Below are 26,985 nucleotides of genomic sequence, written 5' to 3' on the forward strand. Positions count from 1 at the left end.
TATATTATTGATTAAATTATTTCTATAAAACATTTTTTTCTTACCAACCATGATTCATAACTAACACTTACAATTATTTGTAACGCTGAAACTATTCATAGTTTCAGCAACAGAACAAAATAAAACTAATTTAGAAGACAGTCGTTCTCCTTCAGACTTAACTCGCAAGTACCAGTATACACTATTGAGACTCGGAGATATAAGAGTAAGATCAAGATAGCGAGACGAACTGACGGTATACTTTATCTGGAATTACTCTACGAGTGAGCTACCCCGGACAAAAACTCAAAATATTATGTTTTGGACGCCCCTTCCCACAGGGATTTGACCTATTTTGCTGTTTAAAGACTTCCATTGGCGAATTGGCGCCAACATTCAATCAATTTGAGGGGAGGGAGCACGCTTTTTTGGCCTGTTTTTCCAAAATTATCCATTGTCGCAGAAAGTTCTTTCAAGTAGGTCTGCATAGTGTCTCAAGAGAGCTCGGAAAACCAATTCGGTCAACCTATAAAACAGATTGTAATTTTCAAAAAAAAATTGAAGATCCGTCAGCCAGTTGAGAAAATTATAGATCCGCCACTGGTTACAACCGTCTTGAGAAATTTTTGGAACGTTTCGACATTCTTGACTGAATAGAATATGCAAAAGTTGATCAATCTAACCCACGGTCAAGAAAAAAATATTCTTGAACCTCTCCTAACTGGAATTTTTTTGATCCCTCCTTTAGAATATGTTTTGGACGCCCCTTCCCACAGGGATTTGACCTACTTTGCTGTTTAAAGACTTCCATTTTTGGGGGTAATTGCAGATAAAGTATACCGTCTGTTCGTCTCGCTATCTATCCACTGGTTACAACCGTTTTGAGAAATTTTTGGAAATTTCGACATTCTTGACTGAATAGAATATGCAAAAGTTGATCAATCTAACCCACGGTCAAGAAAAAAATATTCTTGAACCTCTCCTAACTGGAATTTTTTTGATCCCTCCTTTAGAATATGTTTTGGACGCCCCTTCCCACAGGGATTTGACCTACTTTGCTGTTTAAAGACTTCCATTTTTGGGGGTAATTGCAGATAAAGTATACCGTCTGTTCGTCTCGCTATCTATCCACTGGTTACAACCGTTTTGAGAAATTTTTGGAAATTTCGACATTCTTGACTGAATAGAATATGCAAAAGTTGATCAATCTAACCCACGGTCAAGAAAAAAATATTCTTGAACCTCTCCTAACTGGAATTTTTTTGATCCCTCCTTTAGAATATGTTTCGACGTGCTCGCTCTGGAGTAAGATTTTATCATTTTTTAAAGAATCGGTTCATTGGCTTCATTCAATCAAATTTGAGTTTTTCGTTTCGAGTCATTGTGCAATTGGAGCATTGACAGTAAGAAGCAGCGCTAATGTTTCACACTGGAGAAAGACGAAGATTGTGGCGCCAATATACACGGAACAAAAAGACGAAAGAACAAAAAAGCTTGAAAAAAAACCTGTGAGAAAATCCTACATCCGCCCTTGACAGAAGATAAACTTCAATGAGATAAACATTTTTCATCAAACAATCAACATTAGAGCGGACAAATTCTGCTGTTTTGTACACGTAAAATAACATTGTTTTTAAATTTTGCTTATCTTACATTTAGTTTTGATCTGAATATTTATCTGCATATTGACCGAATCTTGTCATTTTGGTGTGATTAAATGATATAAATAAACTATATTTGTAACCATATTGGGTATGATAACACAAATAATAGTCGGTCATAACATTTGACGTGTCTATACCATGATAATCCGAAGTTAAACTATGACTGTCTTATAACTGAAACAAACGAACACAGTATCTTCATTTGACTGACCTGTAACTTTTCTCAAAATTGACACACGGTAAATTATACTTACCGAAACGTATCCCAAATACAATATCTCATTATCTGCAATGGAGGAATCGTATATGTTCTATGTTGCTGTTTTAATAGCTTTTGCCATTGTTTTCAAAATTGTTTCCAAACTTGTCTGTGCCCCCATTTCCAGGAAATTTTACCCCAAGTACGACAGTTTAGAGGCACCCTTAAAAAGGCATTGGAATACTTACGTGTTGTCGTCTATCCATGCAACTGTAGCTACTGTTTGCGGCGCTTATTTTGTGTTCTTCGATGAAAAAACGAAGGAAAACCCATTCGGGCCGTCAGGTTTGTATAATTTTTTTGTAAAACTTTCTTTATCCTTTTGTTTGTTTTCTCTATAAAGTTTTGGTTAATTAGTTTTTGGAGGATATTTTCTTTCAAATGGCTCTAGCTCGTAAAATTTTTTTCTACTGTAAGAACTTTACATGCCTTATCAATTTATATAACTTATTTGTTGTCATTATTTGTGGGCATGTCCATATTTAGTTTCACTAATATAGTCTAATCCTCCGAACTTTTGAGGTTTTCAATTTTTATTTGTTTTGAGCTGCTTGGCTACATAAAACATAAAAATAAAACTACATAACACTATAAAAAACAACAAGGATAGCCGGTTACTGGGCAAATATCCCAAAATGTTTGGATTATAGTCTTAGAAAAAAACGGAAAAAAATGATTAGAAAAACAAACAAAAAACAAAAAAGTATCAAAAACAATTGAAAATTTTGATTCCAAAAATGGCGACAAAACCGCTCTATTAAATAATTTTACTCCAGTTTTTCTCGACACTGGGAAAATTTGATCAGCGCTTTAATTTGATTTATTACTCAATTCACTCCAATGATTATTTGTGGAAGCTGATTTTGCGTGGAAATAACAAAAAAAAAGAAAAAATTAGACACACCCGAATACAAACTTCCTCCTCATTTTCACTGGTCTGAACACTGATCTTTTTTCCGCGTTTTTCAACAAATTATTTTATAGCGTTTGGACAATTGGTAGAAAATAAACCTGTTTAAGCAACATTTTTTAAACTAGAAACATCATAAATTGAACACTAAATTGAGTTGTTTCTCTGTCTGTAAGTGTTTTTTTTTATACAGAAATGATAAAAAGACAAACACAAAGAAAAAATTTTTTAAAAAAATTGTTTTTCAGAATTTAACTTTTCAACGCTTCAACGTTTTTTTGTGCCAAGACATCTGTTATTGGATTATGTGTGCAATCTTTCAACTAAAATTTTTCGAATTAAGATACATGATTATAACTGCGGCATCAAACTCATGGAAAAAAACGAATTGGTGTAGTTTTTGTACAATAAGCACAGAAGAATCCGCCAACCACTATAACTGATGAAAAACAGCTTTAAATTTTTTTAGTGTGAAAAAAAATCAAAAAGTAAGTTTGAAAACATTGTGAGCAGCCAGCCCTAAATGAGTAAAAATTATTTTAAATGAATAACTAAAACGAAAACGGGTAGATCTTTTGCCACAACAGAGAGGATCAAATTCATTCTTCACAGCTGAAAACTTACAATTTCATAGTTTATTTATGAACTCTATTCGCTGATTTCACTCCCTGTAAGTTTGTTGCTAAAAAGTTTCATAACGTTTTTTTTAGACACTGAGCTTTTTGAAAGGGCTAAAAAGAGCTCCAAAATAATTAAGCACTCGGTCATATGTAATTTTATTTTTGGTACCTCAGCGCGAGTAAAAAACATCCAAGTCCTCCTAGAAACATCCAAGTCCAATGCTTTTTTTTTCAATCAGTGATTAGCTGAAAAAAAGGACACGAAAAAATAATAAAATTTAAATGACATAGTTGCTTTAATATGTCTTAGCGTACAATAAGTTCAGCAAAACTTAAAAAACTGAGAGATATTGATTTAAAAAAATATTAAGTTTAAGTTTATCAGTAATAACTTTTCAGAACAAGAATAGCCGGTGGCTGTGCCACTACCTCGGAATATTCCGACAATATTCTAGGTTTTCTTTTTTTTTAAATTGAATCTTTGTGTGTACGCGGGTCGATAAAAAAAACTACACAGACGGGTAAAAAGTTAGTGCGTTATGCAGAATCGACATCAATTGTCCAAAACAATGAATACCAAATGAAATATGGAAAAAAAATCATGCAACTTTCAATTGTTTTTTTTTTCACAAAAATTTTAAATTATGTTTGGAAGTATTTTTGGTTAGGCAGTGTTAATTTCAGCTATTTGTTTTGCCTAGGAAGAGTTGAATACTTTTTGTTTTAGTAAGTCTAAACTTTCTTAGTCTAAAATTTCCAGAAAACGTTACTCAATCGCTTTATTGGCTCAAAAACAGACTGAAACTCAAAAATTTTAAACAGCTTTTTCTCGATACTGGACAACTATTTGAAACTTTTTGATGTTGGAGTCACGACTGAAAAAGTTTGAAAATGATATATCACTCGACCCATTTCAATGATTATTTACAATTTAAAAAAAAAAACTTAAAAAAAATAAAACTTACCCGAATCCAATGTTCTTCCTAAATGACAATAACCTTTTTGGAAGCTTATGTTCCTGAATGTTTTCTGCAATGGCAGGAGTGGGTGTGCGTGTGACCTTTGCGATGTCCTGTGGCTACTTCCTGCATGACCTGGTGGAGATGATGAGACACTGGCACGCATTCGGCAGAAGGTCCGAAATGGCACACCATCTAGTCTCTCTCACAGGTACCATCCATCCAATCATGTTAGATCACGAAAATAATTCGAAAAAGTTTATAGATTACCTAATAATTTTGCCATGCTTTTCCCCAAAGTAATTTAAGATGAAGCACATTAATTAGGCCAGGGAAAAGGATATTTTGCTTGTCCTCTTGGGAGTCAGCTTCGGCTTTTATACGGCACTAGCGCAAGTTCATTTAATGAAGAAATCTCAATAGTGGGATTTTCATATTTTGAACTTGGTTTTACTCATCTAAATACGACCTGTTTCTTTCCAGGCACCCTGTACATCACCCTCTCCGGTCAGATCCCATATGCCAGTTCGATCCAGTTGCTCCACGAATTATCCACCCCCATAGTCAGTCTCCGCTGGTTCCTCCTCACAGCCGGAATAGGCAAGAGTAGAAAAAGGTATATTTTATCAAGTTGCAACTAACTATCCACCCCCTAGTCAGTCTCCGCTGGTTCCTCCTCACAGCCGGAATAGGCAAGTGTAGAAAAAGGTACATTTTATCAAGTTGGAACTAACTATCCACCCCCTAGTCAGTCTCCGCTGGTTCATCCTCACAGCCGGAATAGGCAAGAGTAGAAAAAGGTACATTTTATCAAGTTGGAACTAACTATCCACCCCCCTAGTCAGTCTCCGCTGGTTAATCCTCACAGCCGGAATAGGCAAGAGTAGAAAAAAGTACATTTTATCAAGTTGCAACTAACTATCCACCCCCCTAGTCAGTCTCCGCTGGTTCCTCCTCACAGCCGGAATAGGCAAGTGTAGAAAAAGGTACATTTTATAAAGTTGCAACTAACTATCCACCCCCCTAGTCAGTCTCCGCTGGTTCCTCCTCACAGCCGGAATAGGCAAGTGTAGAAAAAGGTACAAGTTTCTAAGTTGCAACTAACTTTCCAACCCCACCCCCTGGTCAGTCTCCGCTGGTTCCTCCTCACAGCCGGAATAGGCAAGAGTAGAAAAAAGTACAAGTTTCCAAGATGCAACTAACTATCCAACCCCCCTAGTCAGTCTCCGCTGGTTCCTCCTCACAGCCGGAATAGGCAAGTGTAGAAAAAGGTACATTTTATAAAGTTGCAACTAACTATGTACCCCCTAGTCAGTCTCCACTGGTTCCTCCTCACAGCCGGAATAGGCAAGAGTAGAAAAAGGTACAAGTTTCTAAGTTGCAACTAACTTTCCAACCCCCCCCCCCTGGTCAGTCTCCGCTGGTTCCTCCTCACAGCCGGAATAGGCAAGAGTAGAAAAAGGTACAAGTTTCCAAGATGCAACTAACTATCCACCCCCCTAGTCAGTCTCCGCTGCTTCCTCCTCACATCCTGAATAGGCAAGAGTAGAAAAAGGTACATTTTATCAAGTTGAAACTAACTATCTACCCCTCTAGTCAGTCTCCTCTGGTTCCTCCTCACAGCCGGAATAGGCAAGTGTAGAAAAAGGTACATTTTATCAAGTTGCAACTAACTATCCACCCCCCTAGTCAGTCTCCGCTGGTTCCTCCTCACAGCCGGAATAGGCAAGTGTAGAAAAAGGTTCATTTTATAAAGTTGCAACTAACTATCCACCCCCCTAGTCAGTCTCCGCTGGTTCCTCCTCACAGCCGGAATAGGCAAGTGTAGAAAAAGGTATTTTTTTTTTGCAACTAACTATCCACCCCCCTAGTCAGTCTCCGTTGGTTCCTCCTCACAGCCGGATTAGGCAAGAGTATAAAAAGGTACAACTTTCCAAGTTTCAACAAACTATACATCCCCCTAGTCAGTCTCCGCTGGTTCCTCCTCACAGCAGGAATAGGCAAGAGTAGAAAAAGGTACAAGTTTCCAAGATGCAACTAACTATCCACCCCCCTAGTCAGTCTCCGCTGGTTCATCCTCACAGCCGGAATAGGCAAAAGTAGAAAAAGGTATATTTTATCAAGTTGCAACTAACTATCCACCCCCCTAGTCAGTCTCCGCTGGTTCCTCCTCACAGCCGGATTAGGCAAGAGTATAAAAAGGTACAACTTTCCAAGTTTCAACTAACTATCCATCCCCCTAGTCAGTCTCCGCTGGTTCCTCCTCACAGCCGGAACAGGCAAGAGTAGAAAAAGGTACAAGTTTCCAAGATGCAACTAACTATCCACCCCCCTAGTCAGTCTCCGCTGGTTCATCCTCACAGCCGGAATAGGCAAAAGTAGAAAAAGTATATTTTATCAAGTTGCAACTAACTATCCACCCCCCTAGTCAGTCTCCGCTGGTTCCTCCTCACAGCCGGATTAGGCAAGAGTAGAAAAAGGTACAAGTTTCCAAGTTTCAACTAACTATCAACCCCCCTAGTCAGTCTCCGCTGGTTCCTCCTCACAGCCGGAATAGGCAAGAGTAGAAAAATGTACAATCTTCCAAGATGCAACTAACTATCCATCCCCCTAGTCAGTCTCCACTGGTTCCTCCTCACATCATGAATAGGCAAGAGTAGAAAAAATTACATTTTATCAAGTTGAAACTAACTATCTACCCCCCTAGTCAGTCTCCACTGGTTCATCCTCACAGCCGGAATAGGCAAAAATAGAAAAAGGTACTTTTTATCAAGTTGCAACTAACTATCCACCCCCCTAGTCAGTCTCCGCTGTTTCCTCCTCACAGCCGGAATAGGCAAGTGTAGAAAAAGGTACAAGTTTCTAAGTTGCAACTAACTTTCCAACCCCACCCCCTGGTCAGTCTCCGCTGGTTCCTCCTCACAGCCGGAATAGGCAAGAGTAGAAAAAAGTACAAGTTTCCAAGATGCAACTAACTATCCAACCCCCCTAGTCAGTCTCCGCTGGTTCCTCCTCACAGCCGGAATAGGCAAGTGTAGAAAAAGGTACATTTTATAAAGTTGCAACTAACTATCTACCCCCTAGTCAGTCTCCACTGGTTCCTCCTCACAGCCGGAATAGGCAAGAGTAGAAAAGGTACAAGTTTCTAAGTTGCAACTAATTTTCCAACCCCCCCCCCCCTGGTCAGTCTCCGCTGGTTCCTCCTCACAGCCGGAATAGGCAAGAGTAGAAAAAGGTACAAGTTTCCAAGATGCAACTAACTATCCACCCCCCTAGTCAGTCTCCGCTGCTTCCTCCTCACATCCTGAATAGGCAAGAGTAGAAAAAGGTACATTTTATCAAGTTGAAACTAACTATCTACCCCCCTAGTCAGTCTCCTCTGGTTCCTCCTCACAGCCGGAATAGGCAAGTGTAGAAAAAGGTACATTTTATCAAGTTGCAACTAACTATCCACCCCCCTAGTCAGTCTCCGCTGGTTCCTCCTCACAGCCGGAATAGGCAAGTGTAGAAAAAGGTACATTTTATAAAGTTGCAACTAACTATCCACCCCCCTAGTCAGTCTCCGCTGGTTCCTCCTCACAGCCGGAATAGGCAAGTGTAGAAAAAGGTACTTTTTATCAAGTTGCAACTAACTATCCACCCCCCTAGTCAGTCTCCGTTGGTTCCTCCTCACAGCCGGATTCGGCAAGAGTATAAAAAGGTACAACTTTCCAAGTTTCAACAAACTATCCATCCCCCTAGTCAGTCTCCGCTGGTTCCTCCTCACAGCAGGAATAGGCAAGAGTAGAAAAAGGTACAAGTTTCCAAGATGCAACTAACTATCCACCCCCCTAGTCAGTCTCCGATGGTTCATCCTCACAGCCGGAATAGGCAAAAGTAGAAAAAGGTATATTTTATCAAGTTGCAACTAACTATCCACCCCCCTAGTCAATCTCCGCTGGTTCCTCCTCACAGCCGGATTAGGCAAGAGTATAAAAAGGTACAACTTTCCAAGTTTCAACTAACTATCCATCCCCCTAGTCAGTCTCCGCTGGTTCCTCCTCACAGCCGGAACAGGCAAGAGTAGAAAAAGGTACAAGTTTCCAAGATGCAACTAACTATCCACCCCCCTAGTCAGTCTCCGCTGGTTCATCCTCACAGCCGGAATAGGCAAAAGTAGAAAAAAGTATATTTTATCAAGTTGCAACTAACTATCCACCCCCCTAGTCAGTCTCCGCTGGTTCCTCCTCACAGCCGGATTAGGCAAGAGTAGAAAAAGGTACAAGTTTCCAAGTTTCAACTAACTATCAACCCCCCTAGTCAGTCTCCGCTGGTTCCTCCTCACAGCCGGAATAGGCAAGAGTAGAAAAATGTACAATCTTCCAAGATGCAACTAACTATCCATCCCCCTAGTCAGTCTCCACTGGTTCCTCCTCACATCATGAATAGGCAAGAGTAGAAAAAATTACATTTTATCAAGTTGAAACTAACTATCTACCCCCCTAGTCAGTCTCCACTGGTTCATCCTCACAGCCGGAATAGGCAAAAATAGAAAAAGGTACTTTTTATCAAGTTGCAATTAACTATCCACCCCCCTAGTCAGTCTCCGTTGGTTCCTCCTCACAGCCGGATTAGGCAAGGGTATAAAAAGGTACAACTTTCCAAGTTTCAACAAACTATCCATCCCCCTAGTCAGTCTCCGCTGGTTCCTCCTCACAGCAGGAATAGGCAAGAGTAGAAAAAGGTACAAGTTTCCAAGATGCAACTAACTATCCACCCCCCTAGTCAGTTTCCGCTGGTTCATCCTCACAGCCGGAAAAGGCAAAAGTAGAAAAAGGTATATTTTATCAAGTTGCAACTAACTATCCACCCCCCTAGTCAGTCTCCGCTGGTTCCTCCTCACAGCCGGATTAGGCAAGAGTTTAAAAAGGTACAACTTTCCAAGTTTCAACTAACTATCCATCCCCCTAGTCAGTCTCCGCTGGTTCCTCCTCACAGCCGGAACAGGCAAGAGTAGAAAAAGGTACAAGTTTCCAAGATGCAACTAACTATCCACCCCCCTAATCAGTCTCCGCTGGTTCATCCTCACAGCCGGAATAGGCAAAAGTAGAAAAAAGTGTATTTTATCAAGTTGCAACTAACTATCCACCCCCCTAGTCAGTCTCCGCTGGTTCCTCCTCACAGCCGGATTAGGCAAGAGTAGAAAAAGGTACAAGTTTCCAAGTTTCAACTAACTATCAACCCCCCTAGTCAGTCTCCGCTGGTTCCTCCTCACAGCCGGAATAGGCAAGAGTAGAAAAATGTACAATCTTCCAAGATGCAACTAACTATCCATCCCCCTAGTCAGTCTCCACTGGTTCCTCCTCACATCATGAATAGGCAAGAGTAGAAAAAATTACATTTTATCAAGTTGAAACTAACTATCTACCCCCCTAGTCAGTCTCCACTGGTTCATCCTCACAGCCGGAATAGGCAAAAATAGAAAAAGGTACTTTTTATCAAGTTGCAATTAACTATCCACCCCCCTAGTCAGTCTCCGCTGGTTCATCCTCACAGCCGGAAAAGGCAAAAGTAGAAAAAGGTATATTTTATCAAGTTGCAACTAACTATCCACCCCCCTAGTCAGTCTCCGCTGGTTCCTCCTCACAGCCGGATTAGGCAAGAGTTTAAAAAGGTACAACTTTCCAAGTTTCAACTAACTATCCATCCCCCTAGTCAGTCTCCGCTGGTTCCTCCTCACAGCAGGAATAGGCAAGAGTAGAAAAAGGTACAAGTTTCCAAGATGCAACTAACTATCCACCCCCCTAGTCAGTTTCCGCTGGTTCATCCTCACAGCCGGAAAAGGCAAAAGTAGAAAAAGGTATATTTTATCAAGTTGCAACTAACTATCCACCCCCCTAGTCAGTCTCCGCTGGTTCCTCCTCACAGCCGGATTAGGCAAGAGTTTAAAAAGGTACAACTTTCCAAGTTTCAACTAACTATCCATCCCCCTAGTCAGTCTCCGCTGGTTCCTCCTCACAGCCGGAACAGGCAAGAGTAGAAAAAGGTACAAGTTTCCAAGATGCAACTAACTATCCACCCCCCTAATCAGTCTCCGCTGGTTCATCCTCACAGCCGGAATAGGCAAAAGTAGAAAAAAGTATATTTTATCAAGTTGCAACTAACTATCCACCCCCCTAGTCAGTCTCCGCTGGTTCCTCCTCACAGCCGGATTAGGCAAGAGTAGAAAAAGGTACAAGTTTCCAAGTTTCAACTAACTATCAACCCCCCTAGTCAGTCTCCGCTGGTTCCTCCTCACAGCCGGAATAGGCAAGAGTAGAAAAATGTACAATCTTCCAAGATGCAACTAACTATCCATCCCCCTAGTCAGTCTCCACTGGTTCCTCCTCACATCATGAATAGGCAAGAGTAGAAAAAATTACATTTTATCAAGTTGAAACTAACTATCTACCCCCCTAGTCAGTCTCCACTGGTTCATCCTCACAGCCGGAATAGGCAAAAATAGAAAAAGGTACTTTTTATCAAGTTGCAATTAACTATCCACCCCCCTAGTCAGTCTCCGCTGGTTCATCCTCACAGCCGGAAAAGGCAAAAGTAGAAAAAGGTATATTTTATCAAGTTGCAACTAACTATCCACCCCCCTAGTCAGTCTCCGCTGGTTCCTCCTCACAGCCGGATTAGGCAAGAGTTTAAAAAGGTACAACTTTCCAAGTTTCAACTAACTATCCATCCCCCTAGTCAGTCTCCGCTGGTTCCTCCTCACAGCCGGAACAGGCAAGAGTAGAAAAAGGTACAAGTTTCCAAGATGCAACTAACTATCCACCCCCCTAGTCAGTCTCCGCTGGTTCATCCTCACAGCCGGAATAGGCAAAAGTAGAAAAAAGTATATTTTATCAAGTTGCAACTAACTATCCACCCCCCTAGTCAGTCTCCGCTGGTTCCTCCTCACAGCCGGATTAGGCAAGAGTAGAAAAAGGTACAAGTTTCCAAGTTTCAACTAACTATCAACCCCCCTAGTCAGTTTCCGCTGGTTCCTCCTCACAGCCGGAATAGGCAAGAGTAGAAAAATGTACAATCTTCCAAGATGCAACTAACTATCCATCCCCCTAGTCAGTCTCCACTGGTTCCTCCTCACATCATGAATAGGCAAGAGTAGAAAAAATTACATTTTATCAAGTTGAAACTAACTATCTACCCCCCTAGTCAGTCTCCACTGGTTCATCCTCACAGCCGGAATAGGCAAAAATAGAAAAAGGTACTTTTTATCAAGTTGCAATTAACTATCCACCCCCCTAGTCAGTCTCCGTTGGTTCCTCCTCACAGCCGGATTAGGCAAGAGTATAAAAAGGTACAACTTTCCAAGTTTCAACAAACTATCCATCCCCCTAGTCAGTCTCCGCTGGTTCCTCCTCACAGCAGGAATAGGCAAGAGTAGAAAAAGGTACAAGTTTCCAAGATGCAACTAACTATCCACCCCCCTAGTCAGTCTCCGCTGGTTCATCCTCACAGCCGGAAAAGGCAAAAGTAGAAAAAGGTATATTTTATCAAGTTGCAACTAACTATCCACCCCCCTAGTCAGTCTCCGCTGGTTCCTCCTCACAGCCGGATTAGGCAAGAGTTTAAAAAGGTACAACTTTCCAAGTTTCAACTAACTATCCATCCCCCTAGTCAGTCTCCGCTGGTTCCTCCTCACAGCCGGAACAGGCAAGAGTAGAAAAAGGTACAAGTTTCCAAGATGCAACTAACTATCCACCCCCCTAATCAGTCTCCGCTGGTTCATCCTCACAGCCGGAATAGGCAAAAGTAGAAAAAAGTATATTTTATCAAGTTGCAACTAACTATCCACCCCCCTAGTCAGTCTCCGCTGGTTCCTCCTCACAGCCGGATTAGGCAAGAGTAGAAAAAGGTACAAGTTTCCAAGTTTCAACTAACTATCAACCCCCCTAGTCAGTCTCCGCTGGTTCCTCCTCACAGCCGGAATAGGCAAGAGTAGAAAAATGTACAATCTTCCAAGATGCAACTAACTATCCATCCCCCTAGTCAGTCTCCACTGGTTCCTCCTCACATCATGAATAGGCAAGAGTAGAAAAAATTACATTTTATCAAGTTGAAACTAACTATCTACCCCCCTAGTCAGTCTCCACTGGTTCATCCTCACAGCCGGAATAGGCAAAAATAGAAAAAGGTATACTTTATCAAGTTGCAACTAACTATCCACCCCCTAGTGAGTCTCCGCTGGTTCCTCCTCACAGCCGGATTAGGCAAGAGTAGAAAAAGGTACAAGTTTCCAAGTTTCAACTAACTATCAACCCCCCTAGTCAGTCTCCGCTGGTTCCTCCTCACAGCCGGAATAGGCAAAAGTAGTAAAAGGTACAATTTTCCAAGTTTCAACTAACTATCCACCCCCCTAGTCAGTCTCCGCTGGTTCCTCCTCACAGCCAGAATAGGCAAGAGTAGAAAAAGGTACAAGTTTCCAAATTGCAACTAACTATCCTCCCCCTAGTCAGTCTCCTATGGTTCCTCCTCACAGCCGGAATAGGCAAGAGTAGAATAAAGTACACGTTTCCAAGTTTCAACTAACTATCCACCCCTTAGTCAGTCTCCGCTGGTTCCTCCTCACGGCCGGAATAGCAAGAGTAGAAAAAAGTACAAGTTTCCAAGTTTCAACTAAGTATCAACCCCCCTAGTCAGTCTCCGCTGGTTCCTCCTCACAGCCGGAATAGGCAAGAGTGCAAAAAGGTACAAGTTTCCAAGTTGCAACTAACTATCCACCCTCATAGTCAGTTTCCGCTGGTTCCTCCTCACAGCTGGAATAGGCAAAAGTAGAAAAAAGTACAAGTTTCCAAGTTGCAATTAACTGTCCTAGTCAGTATCCGCTGGTTCCTCCTCAGAGCCGGAATAGGCAAGAATAGAAAAAGGTACAAGTTTCCAAGTTTCAACTAACTATCCACCCCCCTAGTCAGTATCCGCTGGTTCCTCCTCACAGCCGGAATAAGTAAAAGTAGAAAAAAGTACATTTTATCAAGTTGCAACTATCTGTCTACCCCTCTAGTCAGTCTCCGCTGGTTCCTCCTCACAGCCGGAATAGGCAAGTGTAGAAAAAGGTACATTTTATCAAGTTGCAACTAACTATCCACCCCCCTAGTCAGTCTCCGCTGGTTCCTCCTCACAGCCGGAATAGGCAAGTGTAGAAAAAGGTACATTTTATAAAGTTGCAACTAACTATCCACCCCCCTAGTCAGTCTCCGCTGGTTCCTCCTCACAGCCGGAATAGGCAAGAGTAGAAAAAGGTACAAGTTTCAAAGTTTCAACTAACTATCCACCCCCTAGTCAGTCTCCGCTGGTTCCTCCTCACAGCCGGAATAGCAAGAGTTGAAAAAGGTACAAGTTTCCAAGTTTCAACTAACTATCCACCCCCCTAGTCAGTCTCCGCTGGTTCCTCCTCACAGCCGGAATAGGCAAGAGTAGAAAAAGGTACAAGTTTCCAAATTGCAACTAACTATCCTCCCCCTAGTCAGTCTCCGCTGGTTCCTCTTCACAGCCGGAATAGGCAAGAGTAGAAAAAAGTACACGTTTCCAAGTTTCAACTAACTATCCACCCCCTAGTCAGTCTCCGCTGGTTCCTCCTCACAGCCGGAATAGAAAGAGTAGAAAAAGGTACAAGTTTACAAGTTTCAACTAAGTATCCACCCCCTAGTCAGTCTCCGCTGGTTCCTCCTCAAAGCCGGAATAGGCAAGAGTGCAAAAAGGTACAAGTTTCCAAGTTGCAACTAATTATCCACCCTCATAGTCAGTTTCCGCTGGTTCCTCCTCACAGCTGGAATAGGCAAAAGTAGAAAAAAGTACAAGTTTCCAAGTTGCAACTAACTATCCACCCTCCGAGTCAGTATCCGCTGGTTCCTCCTCAGAGCCGGAATAGGCAAGAATAGAAAAAGGTACAAGTTTCCAAGTTTCAACTAACTATCCACCCCCCTAGTCAGTATCCGCTGGTTCCTCCTCACAGCCGGAATAAGTAAAAGTAGAAAAAAGTACATTTTATCAAGTTGCAACTATCTGTCTACCCCTCTAGTCAGTCTCCGCTGGTTCCTCCTCACAGCCGGAATAGGCAAGTGTAGAAAAAGGTACATTTTATCAAGTTTCAACTAACTATCCACCCCCTAGTCAGTCTCCGCTGGTTCCTCCTCACAGCCGGAATAGCAAGAGTTGAAAAAGGTACAAGTTTCCAAGTTTCAACTAACTATCCACCCCCCTAGTCAGTCTCCGCTGGTTCCTCCTCACAGCCGGAATAGGCAAGAGTAGAAAAAGGTACAAGTTTCCAAATTGCAACTAACTATCCTCCCCCTAGTCAGTCTCCGCTGGTTCCTCTTCACAGCCGGAATAGGCAAGAGTAGAAAAAAGTACACGTTTCCAAGTTTCAACTAACTATCCACCCCCTAGTCAGTCTCCGCTGGTTCCTCCTCAAAGCCGGAATAGGCAAGAGTGCAAAAAGGTACAAGTTTCCAAGTTGCAACTAACTATCCACCCTCATAGTCAGTTTCCGCTGGTTCCTCCTCACAGCTGGAATAGGCAAAAGTAGAAAAAAGTACAAGTTTCCAAGTTGCAACTAACTATCCACCCTCCGAGTCAGTATCCGCTGGTTCCTCCACAGAGCCGGAATAGGCAAGAATAGAAAAAGGTACAAGTTTCCAAGTTTCAACTAACTATCCACCCCCTAGTCAGTATCCGCTGGTTCCTCCTCACAGCCGGAATAGGCAAAAGTGTAAAAAAGTACATTTTATCAAGTTGCAACTATCTGTCTACCCCCCTAGTCAGTCTCCGCTGGTTCCTCCTCACAGCCGGAATAGGCAAGTGTAGAAAAAGGTACATTTTATCAAATTGCAACTAACTAACCACCGCCCTAGTCAGTCTCCGCTGGTTCCTCCTCACAGCCGGAATAGGCAAGAGTAGAAAAAGGCACAAGTTTCCGAGTTTCAACTAACTAATCACCCCCCTAGTCAGTCTCCGCTGGTTCCTCCGGAATAGGCAAGAGTAGAAAAAGGTACAAGTTTCCACGTTGCAACTACTTATCCATCCCCCTAGTCAGTCTCCGCTGGTTCCTCTTAACATCCTGAATAGGCAAGAGTAGAAAAAGGTACATTTTATCGAGTCGAAACTAACTATCCACCCCCCTAGTCAGTCTCCGCTGGTTCCCCCTGCAGCCGGAATAGGCAAGAGTAGAAAAAGGTACAAATTTCCAAGTTTCAACTAACTATCCACCCCCATAGTCAGTCTCCGCTGGTTCCTCCTCACAGCCGCAATAGGCAAGAGTAGAAAAAAGTACAAGTTTCCAAGTTTCAACTAACTATCCACCCCCTAGTCAGTCTCCGCTGGTTCCTCCTCACAGCCGGAATAGCAAGAGTAGAAAAAAGTATAAGTTTCCAAGTTTCAACTAACTATCCACCCTCTAATCAGTCTCCGCTGGTTGCCCCTCACAGCCGGAATAAGCAAGAGTAGACAAAGGTACAAGTTTCCAAGTTGCAACCAACTATCCACCCCCTAATCAGTCTCCGCTGGTTCCTCCTCACAGCCGAAATAGGCAAGAGTAGAAAAAAGTATAAGTTTCCAAGTTTCAACTAACTATCCACCCCCTTAGTGAGTCTCCGCTGGTTCCTCCTCACAGCCGGAATAGGCAAAAGTAGAAAAAAGTACAAGTTTCCAAGTTGCAACTAACTATCCACCCCCTAGTCAGTCTCCGCTGGTTCCTCCTCACAGCCGAAATAGTCAAGAGTAGAAAAAGGTACAAGTTTCCAAGTTTCAACTAACTGTCCACCCCCCTAGTCAGTCTCCGCTGGTTCCTCCTCACAGCCGAAATAGGCAAGAGTAGAAAAAGGTACAAGTTTCCAAGTTTCAACTAACTGTCCACCCCCCTAGTCAGTCTCCGCTGGTTCCTCCTCACAGCCGGAATAAGCAAGAGTAGACAAAGGTACAAGTTTCCAAGTTGCAACCAACTATCCACCCCCTAATCAGTCTCCGCTGGTTCCTCCTCACAGCCGAAATAGGCAAGAGTAGAAAAAAGTACAAGTTTCCAAGTTTCAACTAACTATCCACCCCCTTAGTGAGTCTCCGCTGGTTCCTCCTCACAGCCGGAATAGGCAAAAGTAGAAAAAAGTACAAGTTTCCAAGTTGCAACTAACAATCCACCCCCTAGTCAGTCTCCGCTGGTTCCTCCTCACAGCCGAAATAGGCAAGAGTAGAAAAAGGTACAAGTTTCCAAGTTTCAACTAACTGTCCACCCCCCTAGTCAGTCTCCGCTGGTTCCTCCTCACAGCCGGAATAAGCAAGAAGAGACAAAGGTACAAGTTTCCAAGTTGCAACCAACTATCCACCCCCTAATCAGTCTCCGCTGGTTCCTCCTCACAGCCGAAATAGGCAAGAGTAGAAAAAAGTACAAGTTTCCAAGTTTCAACTAACTATCCACCCCCTTAGTGAGTCTCCGCTGGTTCCTCCTCACAGCCGGAATAGGCAAAAGTAGAAAAAAGTACAAGTTTCCAAGTTGCAACTAACTATCCACCCCCTAGTCAGTCTCCGCTGGTTCCTCCTCACAGCCGAAATAGGCAAGAGTAGAAAAAGGTACAAGTTTCCAAGTTTCAACTAACTGTCCACCCCCCTAGTCAGTCTCCGCTGGTTCCTCCTCACAGCCGGAATAGGCAAAAGTAGAAAAAAGTACAAGTTTCCAAGTTGCAACTAACAATCCACCCCCTAGTCAGTCTCCGCTGGTTCCTCCTCACAGCCGAAATAGGCAAGAGTAGAAAAAGGTACAAGTTTCCAAGTTTCAACTAACTGTCCACCCCCCTAGTCAGTCTCCGCTGGTTCCTCCTCACAGCCGGAATAAGCAAGAAGAGACAAAGGTACAAGTTTCCAAGTTGCAACCAACTATCCACCCCCTAATCAGTCTCCGCTGGTTCCTCCTCACAGCCGAAATAGGCAAGAGTAGAAAAAAGTACAAGTTTCCAAGTTTCAACTAACTATCCACCCCCTTAGTGAGTCTCCGCTGGTTCCTCCTCACAGCCGGAATAGGCAAAAGTAGAAAAAAGTACAAGTTTCCAAGTTGCAACTAACTATCCACCCCCTAGTCAGTCTCCGCTGGTTCCTCCTCACAGCCGAAATAGGCAAGAGTAGAAAAAGGTACAAGTTTCCAAGTTTCAACTAACTGTCCACCCCCCTAGTCAGTCTCCGCTGGTTCCTCCTCACAGCCGGAATAAGCAAGAGTAGACAAAGGTACAAGTTTCCAAGTTGCAACCAACTATTCACCCCCTAATCAGTCTCCGCTGGTTGCCCCTCACAGCCGGAATAAGCAAGAGTAGACAAAGGTACAAGTTCCCAGGTTTCAACTAACTGTCCGCCCCCCTAGTCAGACTCCGCTGGTTATTCCTCACAGCCGGAATAAGCAAGAGTAGACAAAGGTACAAGTTTCCAAGTTTCAACTAACTATCCACCCCCTTAGTGAGTCTCCGCTGGTTCCTCCTCACAGCCGGAATAGGCAAAAGTAGAAAAAAGTACAAGTTTCCAAGTTGCAACTAACTATCCACCCCTAGTCAGTCTCCGCTGGTTCCTCCTCACAGCCGAAATAGGCAAGAGTAGAAAAAGGTACAAGTTTCCAAGTTTCAACTAACTGTCCACCCCCCTAGTCAGTCTCCGCTGGTTCCTCCTCACAGCCGGAATAAGCAAGAGTAGACAAAGGTACAAGTTTCCAAGTTTCAACTAACTATCCACCCCTCTAGTCAGTGTCCGCTGGTTCCTCCTCACAGCCGTTATAGGCAAGAGTAGAAAAAAGTACAAGTTTCCAAGTTGCAACTAACTATCCACCCCCCTAGTCAGTCTCCGCTGGTTCCTCCTCACAGCCGGAACAGGCAAGAGTAGAAAAAGGTACAAGTTCCCAGGTTTCAACTAACTGTCCACCCCCCTAGTCAGACTCCGCTGGTTATTCCTCACAGCCGGAATAAGCAAGAGTAGACAAAGGTACAAGTTTCCAAGTTGCAACCAACTATCCACCCCCTAATCAGTCTCCGCTGGTTCCTCCTCACAGCCGAAATAGGCAAGAGTAGAAAAAGGTACAAGTTTCCAAGTTTCAACTAACTGTCCACCCCCCTAGTCAGTCTCCGCTGGTTCCTCCTCACAGCCGAAATAGGCAAGAGTAGAAAAAGGTACAAGTTTCCAAGTTTCAACTAACTGTCCACCCCCCTAGTCAGTCTCCGCTGGTTCCTCCTCACAGCCGGAATAAGCAAGAGTAGACAAAGGTACAAGTTTCCAAGTTTCAACTAACTGTCCACCCCCCTAGTCAGTCTCCGCTGGTTCCTCCTCACAGCCGAAATAGGCAAGAGTAGAAAAAGGTACAAGTTTCCAAGTTTCAACTAACTATCCACCCCCTTAGTGAGTCTCCGCTGGTTCCTCCTCACAGCCGGAACAGGCAAGAGTAGAAAAAGGTACAAGTTCCCAGACTTCAACTAACTGTCCACCCCCCTAGTCAGACTCCGCTGGTTATTCCTCACAGCCGGAACAGGCAAGAGTAGAAAAAGGTACAAGTTCCCAGGTTTCAACTAACTGTCCACCCCCCTAGTCAGACTCCGCTGGTTATTCCTCACAGCCGGAATAAGCAAGAGTAGACAAAGGTACAAGTTTCCAAGTTGCAACCAACTATCCACCCCCTAATCAGTCTCCGCTGGTTCCTCCTCACAGCCGAAATAGGCAAGAGTAGAAAAAAGTACAAGTTTCCAAGTTTCAACTAATTGTTCACCCCCCTAGTCAGTCTCCGCTGGTTCCTCCTCACAGCCGGAATAAGCAAGAGTAGACAAAGGTACAAGTTTTAAAAGTTTCAACTAACTATCCACCCCTCTAGTCAGTGTCCGCTGGTTCCTCCTCACAGCCGGAATAGGCAAGAGTAGAAAAAGGTACAAGTTTCCAAGTTTCAACTAACTGTCCACCCCCCTAGTCAGTCTCCGCTGGTTCCTCCTCACAGCCGGAATAAGCAAGAGTAGACAAAGGTACAAGTTTCCAAGTTGCAACCAACTATCCACCCTCTAATCAGTCTCCGCTGGTTCCTCCTCACAGCCGAAATAGGCAAGAGTACAAAAAAGTACAAGTTTCCAAGTTTCAACTAACTATCCACCCCCTTAGTGAGTCTCCGCTGGTTCCTCCTCACAGCCGGAATAGGCAAAAGTAGAAAAAAGTACAAGTTTCCAAGTTGCAGCTAACTATCCACCCCCTAGTCAGTCTCCGCTGGTTCCTCCTCACAGCCGAAATAGGCAAGAGTAGAAAAAGGTACAAGTTTCCAAGTTTCAACCAACTATTCACCCCCTAATCAGTCTCTGCTGGTTCCTCCTCACAGCCGAAATAGGCAAGAGTAGAAAAAAGTACAAGTTTCCAAGTTTCAACTAACTGTTCACCCCCCTAGTCAGTCTCCGCTGGTTCGTCCTCACAGCCGGAATAAGCAAGAGTAGACGAAGGTACAAGTTTCCAAGTTTCAACTAACTATCCACCCCTCTAGTCAGTGTCCGCTGGTTCCTCCTCACAGCCGGAATAGGCAAGAGTAGAAAAAGGTACAAGTTTCCAAGTTGCAACTAACTATCCACCCCCCTAGTCAGTCTCCGCTGGTTCCTCCTCACAGCCGGAACAGGCAAGAGTAGAAAAAGGTAAAAGTTCCCAGGTTTCAACTAACTGTCCATCCCCCTAATCAGTCTCTGCTGGTTCCTCCTCACAGCCGAAATAGGCAAGAGTAGAAAAAAGTACAAGTTTCCAAGTTTCAACTAACTGTTCACCCCCCTAGTCAGTCTCCGCTGGTTCGTCCTCACAGCCGGAATAAGCAAGAGTAGACGAAGGTACAAGTTTCCAAGTTTCAACTAACTATCCACCCCTCTAGTCAGTGTCCGCTGGTTCCTCCTCACAGCCGGAATAAGCAAGAGTAGACAAAGGTACAAGTTTCCAAGTTGCAACCAACTATTCACCCCCTAATCAGTCTCTGCTGGTTCCTCCTCACAGCCGAAATAGGCAAGAGTAGAAAAAAGTACAAGTTTCCAAGTTTCAACTAACTGTTCACCCCCCTAGTCAGTCTCCGCTGGTTCGTCCTCACAGCCGGAATAAGCAAGAGTAGACGAAGGTACAAGTTTCCAAGTTTCAACTAACTATCCACCCCTCTAGTCAGTGTCCGCTGGTTCCTCCTCACAGCCGGAATAGGCAAGAGTAGAAAAAGGTACAAGTTTCCAAGTTGCAACTAACTATCCACCCCCCTAGTCAGTCTCCGCTGGTTCCTCCTCACAGGCGGAACAGGCAAGAGTAGAAAAAGGTAAAAGTTCCCAGGTTTCAACTAACTGTCCATCCCCCTAATCAGACTCCGCTGGTTATTCCTCACAGCCGGAATAAGCAAGAGTAGACAAAGGTACAAGTTTCCAAGTTTCAACTAACTGTTCACCCCCTAGTCAGTCTCCGCTGGTTCGTCCTCACAGCAGGAATAAGAAAGAGTAGACGAAGGTACAAGTTTCCAAGTTTCAACTAACTATCCACCCTTCTAGTCAGTGTCCGCTGGTTCCTCCTCACAGCCGGAATAGGCAAGAGTAGAAAAAGGTACAAGTTTCCAAGTTTCAACTAACTATCCACCCCTCTAGTGAGTGTCCGCTGGTTCCTCCTCACAGCCGGAATAGGCAAAAGTAGAAAAAGGTACAAGTTTCCAAGTTGAAACTAACTATCCACCCTCCTAGTCAGTCTCCGCTGGTTCCTCCTCACAGCCGGAACAGGCAAGAGTAGAAAAAGGTAAAAGTTCCCAGGTTTCAACTAACTGTCCACCCCCCTAGTCAGACTCCGCTGGTTGCCCCTCACAGCCGGAATAAGCAAGAGTAGACAAAGGTATAAGTTCCCAGGTTTCAACTAACTGTCCACCCCCCTAGTCAGACTCCGCTGGTTATTCCTCACAGCCGGAATAAGCAAGAGTAGACAAAGGTACAAGTTTCCAAGTTTCAACTAACTGTTCACCCCCCTAGACAGTCTCCGCTGGTTCGTCCTCACATCCGGAATAAGCAAGAGTAGACGAAGGTACAAGTTTCCAAGTTTCAACTAACTATCGACCCCTCTAGTCAGTGTCCGCTGGTTCCTCCTCACAGCCGGAATAGGCAAAAGTAGAAAAAGGTACAAGTTTCCAAGTTGCAACTAACTATCCACCCCCCTAGTCAGTCTCCGCTGGTTCCTCCTCACAGCCGGAACAGGCAAGAGTAGAAAAAGGTACAAGTTCCCAGGTTTCAACTAACTGTCCACCCCCCTAGTCAGACTCCGCTGGTTATTCCTCACAGCCGGAATAAGCAAGAGTAGACAAAGGAACAAGTTTCCAAGTTGCAACCAACTATCCACCCCCTAATCAGTCTCCGCTGGTTCCTCTTCACAGCCGAAATAGGCAAGAGTAGAAAAAAGTACAAGTTTTCAAGTTTCAACTAATTGTTCACCTCCCTAGTCAGTCTCCGCTGGTTCCTCCTCACAGCCGGAATAAGCAAGAGTAGACAAAGGTACAAGTTTCAAAGTTTCAACTAACTATCCACCCCTCTAGTCAGTGTCCGCTGGTTCCTCCTCACAGCCGGAATAGGCAAGAGTAGAAAAAGGTACAAGTTTCCAAGTCTCAACTAACTGTCCACCCCCCTAGTCAGTCTCCGCTGGTTCCTCCTCACAGCCGGAATAAGCAAGAGTAGACAAAGGTACAAGTTTCCAAGTTGCAACCAACTATCCACCCTCTAATCAGTCTCCGCTGGTTCCTCCTCACAGCCGAAATAGGCAAGAGTAGAAAAAAGTACAAGTTTCCAAGTTTCAACTAACTATCCACCCCCTTAGTGAGTCTCCGCTCGTTCCTCCTCACAGCCGAAATAGGCAAGAGTAGAAAAAGGTACAAGTTTCCAAGTTTCAACTAACTGTCCACCCCCCTAGTCAGTCTCCGCTGGTTCCTCCTCACAGCCGGAATAAGCAAGAGTAGACAAAGGTACAAGTTTCCAAGTTGCAACCAACTGTTCACCCCCTAATCAGTCTCCGCTGGTTCCTCCTCACAGCCGAAATAGGCAAGAGTAGAAAAAAAGTACAAGTTTCCAAGTTTCAACTAACTGTTCACCCCCCTAGTCAGTCTCCGCTGGTTCGTCCTCACAGCCGGAATAAGCAAGAGTAGACGAAGGTACAAGTTTCCAAGTTTCAAGTAACTATCCACCCCTCAAGTCAGTGTCCGCTGGTTCCTCCTCACAGCCGGAATAGGCAAGAGTAGAAAAAGGTACAAGTTTCCAAGTTGCAACCAACTATTCACCCCCTAATCAGTCTCCGCTGGTTCCTCCTCACAGCCGAAATAGGCAAGAGTAGAAAAAAGTACAAGTTTCCAAGTTTCAACTAACTGTCCATCCCCCAAGTCAGTCTCCGCTGGTTCCTCCTCACAGCCGGAATAAGCAAGAGTAGACAAAGGTACAAGTTTCCAAGTTGCAACCAACTATTCACCCCCTAATCAGTCTCCGCTGGTTCCTCCTCACAGCCGAAATAGGCAAGAGTAGAAAAAAGTACAAGTTTCCAAGTTTCAACTAACTGTTCACCCCCCTAGTCAGTCTCCGCTGGTTCGTCCTAACACCCGGAATAAGCAAGAGTAGACGAAGGTACAAGTTTCCAAGTTTCAACTAACTATCCACCCCTCAAGTCAGTGTCCGCTGGTTCCTCCTCACAGCCGGAATAGGCAAGAGTAGAAAAAGGTACAAGTTTCCAAGTTGCAACCAACTATTCACCCCCTAATCAGTCTCCGCTGGTTCCTCCTCACAGCCGAAATAGGCAAGAGTAGAAAAAAGTACAAGTTTCCAAGTTTCAACTAACTGTTCACCCCCCTAGTCAGTCTCCGCTGGTTCGTCCTCACAGCCGGAATAAGCAAAAGTAGACGAATGTACAAGTTTCCAAGTTTCAACTAACTATCCACCCCTCTAGTCAGTGTCCGCTGGTTCCTCCTCACAGCCGGAATAGGCAAGAGTAGAAAAAGGTACAAGTTTCCAAGTTTCAACTAATTATCCACCCCCTTAGTGAGTCTCCGCTGGTTCCTCCTCACAGCCGGAATAGGCAAAAGTAGAAAAAAGTACAAGTTTCCAAGTTGCAACTAACTATCCACCCCCTAGTCAGTCTCCGCTGGTTCCTCCTCACAGCCGAAATAGGCAAGAGTAGAAAAAGGTACAAGTTCCCAGGTTTCAACTAACTATCCACCCCCTAGTCAGTCTCCGCTGATTCCTCCTCACAGCCGAAATAGGCAAGAGTAGAAAAAGGTACATGTTTCCAAGTTGCAACTAACTATCCACCCCCCTAGTCAGTCTCCGCTGGTTCCTCCTCACAGCCGGAACAGGCAAGAGTAGAAAAAGATTCAAGTTCCCAGGTTTCAACTAACTATCCACCCCCTAGTCAGTCTCCGCTGATTCCTCCTCACAGCCGAAATAGGCAAGAGTAGAAAAAGGTACAAGTTTCCAAGTTTCAACTAACTGTCCACCCCCCTAGTCAGTCTCCGCTGGTTCGTCCTCACAGCCGGAATAGGCAAGAGTAGACGAAGGTACAAGTTTCCAAGTTTAAACTAACTGTTCACCCCCCTAGTCAGTCTACGCTGGTTCGTCCTCACAGCCGGAATAAGCAAGAGTAGACGAAGGTACAAGTTTCCAAGTTTCAACTAACTATCCACCCCTCTAGTCAGTGTCCACTGGTTCCTCCTCACAGCCGGAATAGGCAAGAGTAGAAAAAGGTACACGTTTCCAAGTTGCAACTAACTATCCACCCCCCTAGTCAGTCTCCGCTGGTTCCTCCTCACAGCCGGAACAGGCAAGAGTAGAAAAAGGTACAAGTTCCCAGGTTTCAACTAACTGTCCACCCCCTAGTCAGACTCCGCTGGTTATTTCTCACAGCCGGAATAAGCAAGAGTAGACAAAGGTACAATTTTCCAAGTTGCAACCAACTATCCACCCCCTAATCAGTCTCCGCTGGTTCCTCCTCACAGCCGAAATAGGCAAGAGTAGAAAAAGGTACAAGTTTCAAAGTTTCAACTAACTGTCCACCCCCCTAGTCAGTCTCCGCTGGTTCCTCCTCACAGCCGAAATAGGCAAGAGTAGAAAAAGGTACAAGTTTCCAAGTTTCAACTAACTGTCCAACCCCTAGTCAGTCTCCGCTGGTTCCTCCTCACAGCCGGAATAAGCAAGAGTAGACAAAGGTACAAGTTTCCAAGTTGCAACCAACTATTCACCCCCTAATCAGTCTCCGCTGGTTCCTCCTCACAGCCGAAATAGGCAAGAGTAGAAAAAAGTACAAGTTCCCAGGTTTCAACTAACTGTCCACCCCCCTAGTCAGACTCCGCTGGTTATTCCTCACAGCCGGAATAAGCAAGAGTAGACAAAGGTACAAGTTTCCAAGTTGCAACCAACTGTTCACCCCCCTAGTCAGTCTCCGCTGGTTCGTCCTCACAGCCGGAATAAGCAAGAGTAGACGAAGGTACAAGTTTCCAAGTTTCAACTAACTATCCACCCCTCTAGTCAGTGTCCGCTGGTTCCTCCTCACAGCCGGAATAGGCAAGAGTAGAAAAAGGTACAAGTTTCCAAGTTGCAACTAACTATCCACCCCCCTAGTCAGTCTCCGCTGGTTCCTCCTCACAGCCGGAACAGGCAAGAGTAGAAAAAGGTACAAGTTCCCAGGTTTCAACTAACTGTCCACCCCCCTAGTCAGTCTCCGCTGGTTCCTCCTCACAGCCGAAATAGGCAAGAGTAGAAAAAGGTACAAGTTTCCAAGTTTCAACTAACTGTCCACCCCCCTAGTCAGTCTCCGCTGGTTCCTCCTCACAGCCGGAATAAGCAAGAGTAGACAAAGGTACAAGTTTCCAAGTTGCAACCAACTATTCACCCCCTAATCAGTCTCCGCTGGTTCCTCCTCACAGCCGAAATAGGCAAGAGTAGACAAAGGTACAAGTTTCCAAGTTTCAACTAACTGTTCACCCCCCTAGTCAGTCTCCGCTGGTTCGTCCTCACAGCCGGAATAAGCAAGAGTAGACGAAGGTACAAGTTTCCAAGTTTCAACTAACTGTTCACCCCCCTAGTCAGTCTCCGCTGGTTCGTCCTCACAGCCGGAATAAGCAAAAGTAGACGAAGGTACAAGTTTCCAAGTTGCAACCAACTATTCACCCCCTAGTCAGTCTCCGCTGGTTCCTCCTCACAGCCGGAATAAGCAAGAGTAGACAAAGATACAAGTTTCCAAGTTTCGACTAACTGTTCACCCCCCTAGTCAGTCTCCGCTGGTTCGTCCTCACAGCCGGAATAAGCAAGAGTAGACGAAGGTACAAGTTTCCAAGTTTCAACTAACTGTTCACCCCCCTAGTCAGTCTCCGCTGGTTCGTCCTCACAGCCGGAATAAGCAAGAGTAGACGAAGGTATAAGTTTCCAAGTTTCAACTAACTATCCACCCCTCTAGTCAGTGTCCGCTGGTTCCTCCTCACAGCCGGAATAGGCAAGAGTAGAAAAAGGTACAAGTTTCCAAGTTGCAACTAACTATCCACCCCCCTAGTCAGTCTCCGCTGGTTCCTCCTCACAGCCGGAACAGGCAAGAGTAGAAAAAGGTACAAGTTCCCAGGTTTCAACTAACTGTCCACCCCCCTAGTCAGACTCCGCTGGTTATTCCTCACAGCCGGAATAAGCAAGAGTAGACAAAGGTACAAGTTTCCAAGTTGCAACCAACTATCCACCCCCTAATCAGTCTCCGCTGGTTCCTCCTCACAGCCGAAATAGGCAAGAGTAGAAAAAGGTACAAGTTTCCAAGTTTCAACTAACTGTCCAGCCCCCTAGTCAGTCTCCGCTGGTTCCTCCTCACAGCCGAAATAGGCAAGAGTAGAAAAAGGTACAAGTTTCCAAGTTTCAACTAACTGTCCACCCCCCTAGTCAGTCTCCGCTGGTTCCTCCTCACAGCCGGAATAAGCAAGAGTAGACAAAGGTACAAGTTTCCAAGTTGCAACCAACTATTCACCCCCTAATCAGTCTCCGCTGGTTCCTCCTCACAGCCGAAATAGGCAAGAGTAGAAAAAAGTACAAGTATCCAAGTTTCAACTAACTGTTCACCCCCCTAGTCAGTCTCCGCTGGTTCGTCCTCACAGCCGGAATAAGCAAGAGTAGGCGAAGGTACAAGTTTCCAAGTTTCAACTAACTATCCACCCCTCTAGTCAGTGTCCGCTGGTTCCTCCTCACAGCCGGAATAGGCAAGAGTAGAAAAAGGTACAAGTTTCCAAGTTGCAACTAACTATCCACCCCCCTAGTCAGTCTCCGCTGGTTCCTCCTCACAGCCGGAACAGGCAAGAGTAGAAAAAGGTACAAGTTCCCAGGTTTCAACTAACTGTCCACCCCCCTAGTCAGACTCCGCTGGTTATTCCTCACAGCCGGAATAAGCAAGAGTAGACAAAGGTACAAGTTTCCAAGTTGCAACCAACTATCCACCCCCTAATCAGTCTCCGCTGGTTCCTCCTCACAGCCGAAATAGGCAAGAGTAGAAAAAAGTACAAGTTTCCAAGTTTCAACTAACTGTCCAGACCCCTAGTCAGTCTCCGCTGGTTCCTCCTCACAGCCGAAATAGGCAAGAG

The 26,985-nt window shown here is 44.5% G+C and overlaps 1 protein-coding gene across 1 annotated transcript in view; it reads left to right on the top strand.

Annotated features, from left to right (window-relative positions):
• Positions 1–5,032, top strand: part of LOC134851384 (uncharacterized) — a 30,912-nt gene extending 25,880 nt beyond the window's left edge. Inside the window, exons 2-3 of the mRNA XM_063867441.1 lie at positions 4,474–4,602; positions 4,875–5,032. Of these exons, the coding sequence (XP_063723511.1) occupies positions 4,474–4,602; positions 4,875–5,032 (287 nt within the window). The remainder of the gene's footprint in view (positions 1–4,473; positions 4,603–4,874) is intronic.
• The last annotated feature ends 21,953 nt before the right edge of the window (positions 5,033–26,985 follow it).

This window comes from Symsagittifera roscoffensis, chromosome 7, assembly GCF_963678635.1.
Source record: "Symsagittifera roscoffensis chromosome 7, txSymRosc1.1, whole genome shotgun sequence".
Taxonomy (NCBI): Eukaryota; Metazoa; Xenacoelomorpha; order Acoela; family Convolutidae; genus Symsagittifera; species Symsagittifera roscoffensis.